A 2,937-nucleotide genomic window follows, 5' to 3' on the forward strand; every position below is an offset into this window, starting at 1 on the left:
TTAAGAGCATATTTTAAACTACAAAAAAGAACATTTTCTCAATAAACTATAAACGATTAATGATTTTAAATGAAGATCAGTACGAGAGAAAAATTCATTTTTCAATAAAACAATTGCATAATATATTGGAGCTTTTCTTTTTTCCGACGTTCATTTTTGATCAAGACGAAGAATGTGAACGATATTTTAAGCTCAAATAAGTTCTTTTAAATAATTTTCTTGCAAAATAAAGATAATATAATAAATCTTTTAAAAGAAAGTAATAAAATACACATATGAATAAATAAAATTCAAAATTACATCGCCTGTACCTGATGTGAACCCATAGTAATGAAATTTCCGGGCCAAAACTGTGCTGCTATACACCCTCTATTTTTCCTACTAAATTCTTGATAATACGCTTTCATGTCTTCAGTGTTCCCCAAATAAAACACTACGTCTTTAAGCCGACGATGCGTTTGTAATTTTTCTAAATGTTGTCGTCGTGCATCTTCACCCGGATATATTGTTAATGATTCAAGGTTTTTGAATTTCAATAATGCACGGAATAATGACTTTATGAAAAAAATATAATAGAAATAATGTCAATATTATATTAAATCACAAAAGAACGTCTCGTTAGGAATAATCAATAACTTACCGTAGGACTTGTTTCTTGATGATATGTATGAAGCTCCAGAATTTTTAGTTTCGGACATCTCTTTGCTAACCTTTCAAACAAATAACCATCAAATCTATATTTATCGTATGACTCCGTATCAGTTATACAAGTATTTCTATCATGAAACTTTAGTACTTCAAGAGTCCCTCTATTACGATTAGCTAGGGTAAAAAGAAAAGCTGCCGTCATTTGCCAATTATATCTCCTGCTACAGAATTCGGCTTTAACCGTCACCAAATTTTTACAATCTCTAGCAACTTTAACTAAAGAATTTTGCGTTAAACTCTCGCAATGTACCAGATGTAGTTCCTGTAATTTTGGACAATTGTCAGCAATTGTTATTAATCCGTCATCCTTCAAATCTTTTACATGATAAAATTGCAACTTCTTCAAGGCGACATTCCTATTACAAGCAAGTGCTTCAAAAGACGCATCTGTAAATCCACCACACCACCACAAAGTAATGGCTTCCAAACTTGTACAATTTTGAGTGATTGGAATGAAACTTTCATCACTAAGACCTTCTCCGAATGAAAGATGCAATTCACGAAGCTTTGTTTGATTCTGAGACCATGATGATATGAACTGAGGAAAATTATTTTTTCCGAAAATCTTCAAGTTGAAAGTTTCCAATTGGGGAAAAATATGAGCGATAGAAACGGCCATCTCATCATTCAGTTCCGTTGCGAATGTAAAATCAAAATATTTTAGCTTTCGACATCCCGATAATAAAATTCTCAAACCATCATAGTTAACACTACGGCAAGTTAATTCTTCAATGTTCGGAAAAGATTTGACAATAATTTGTGCCATCTTTAATCCTTTGATTTCCCAACGGGTTTTGAGCCTATTGATCCTTGGACAGTGCTCGCCAATCCGTTGAAGAATCCAAGCGCATTTATCAGTATCACCATTTCCAGGAATTTCTAAAGACGTTAATTTGGGACAAAATCCCTCAGCAATTGGCATTAAAGTTGAATCTAAAGCGTGCTGCCAAATTGCCTCTGTTTTGAAAGAAGTCAACCCCGGCAAGATCTTCAAAAACATCGCTACATGTACGGGTTCAAAAGTACCATGAAGGCAATAAAACTCAATATGCTTCACGTTAGTACAATGGTTAGCGATATGTTTGAGCTCATTAACATTATACTTGTCTTTCCCGCATCGAGGATGAGGACAAAATTTTAATCTTTGAACCATTTTTGCGTAATCAAACGTAGTATTTGATGATTTCAAAGTTCTAAACCATTTTTTGTATGATTCGTAAAATTTCCATTCAGGATCTTTCCATAAAATTCTTACAATCGTCTAAGAATTAAAATAATATTAGCGTTAATTATATTTGAACACGTGGACGACATCTGATTTGTCAGTGACACAAAAAAATCAATAATTATAAATAATGCAAAAATTGAGAAAAAAAATTCGTAATTTTTTGATTAAATAATAGACTTCATCATCCTCTTATTCTCCCAATAACATTCACATATTGTAAATCATAAATTTTATCCCTCGAACAACCTAGATCCAAAGAAAAAGAATAACAAAACAAGGTGGCTGAGTCGTTCTTACCATTGCCCATAGCGAATTAATCAATAGACAAGAAAATAAATCATCTTGATGTTCAAACTCTGAAAAGATCAAGTGTAATAATTCTCCTGTTTGTAACACGGATTGTGCTGCTTTAGTTTTATTGAGTCTTTGATAACTGTATGACATTTTATTATTTTAAGTTCGTTCTCAAAATTGTTCTTTGTGAAATAAATTTATAAACTCTTAAAAAAAAAAAATTCACCGAAAGGGGTTAAAGAGTGTACAACTTTATAGACTTTTTAGGAATGTGTAACTGGATGATTCTCATTTTAGAAGCAATCATAACAAAAAAAAAAATTTAAATAAGTATAAATAAAAAATGTGATACGCGGATCAATCCTATGATGCAACGTGATCTCATATTAACATGATGTCACGATTGTCACGTCTAAAGGGCTGCGGCGAGCAGGCGATCTCAATTAAATTGTTATTTAACTCGGAGATCAAGCCGATAGTTCGGTTAATCAGGAATTTTTCTTCTTTTGTTCTTAAATGCCACAACAAAGATTTATTTAAAAATTCATTAATGATATTTTTACGGAATTTTTAATCTTTTAAGACGTACATTTTTAATCCCTAATTCGGATATGGCTAGCCGGTCAGTTTCTTGTACTAAACGTAACCAAATCTTCAACATCACTGAAACACCTCCGGAAATTCAAAATGGTAAGAAGTTTTCATAT

General features: G+C 32.0%; 1 protein-coding gene across 2 annotated transcripts; it reads right to left on the minus strand.

Moving 5' to 3' along the window:
* OCT59_018970 (uncharacterized protein) lies at positions 1-2,380 on the minus strand (the record flags this gene model as incomplete). Of its 2 annotated transcripts, none has more annotated exons than XM_066135726.1 (4): positions 1-18; positions 312-554; positions 641-1,969; positions 2,234-2,380. In XM_066135726.1, the coding sequence occupies 4 exons, from the start codon at positions 2,378-2,380 to the stop codon at positions 1-3; spliced, it is 1,737 nt and encodes a 578-aa protein (XP_066004989.1). The 2 variants fall into 2 exon arrangements, with proteins under 2 accessions (XP_066004989.1, XP_066004988.1); XM_066135725.1 differs by lacking the exon at positions 1-18 and adding an exon at positions 207-218.
* Between the last annotated feature and the right edge of the window lie 557 nt (positions 2,381-2,937).

This window comes from Rhizophagus irregularis, chromosome 28, assembly GCF_026210795.1.
Source record: "Rhizophagus irregularis chromosome 28, complete sequence".
NCBI lineage: Eukaryota > Fungi > Glomeromycota > Glomeromycetes > Glomerales > Glomeraceae > Rhizophagus > Rhizophagus irregularis.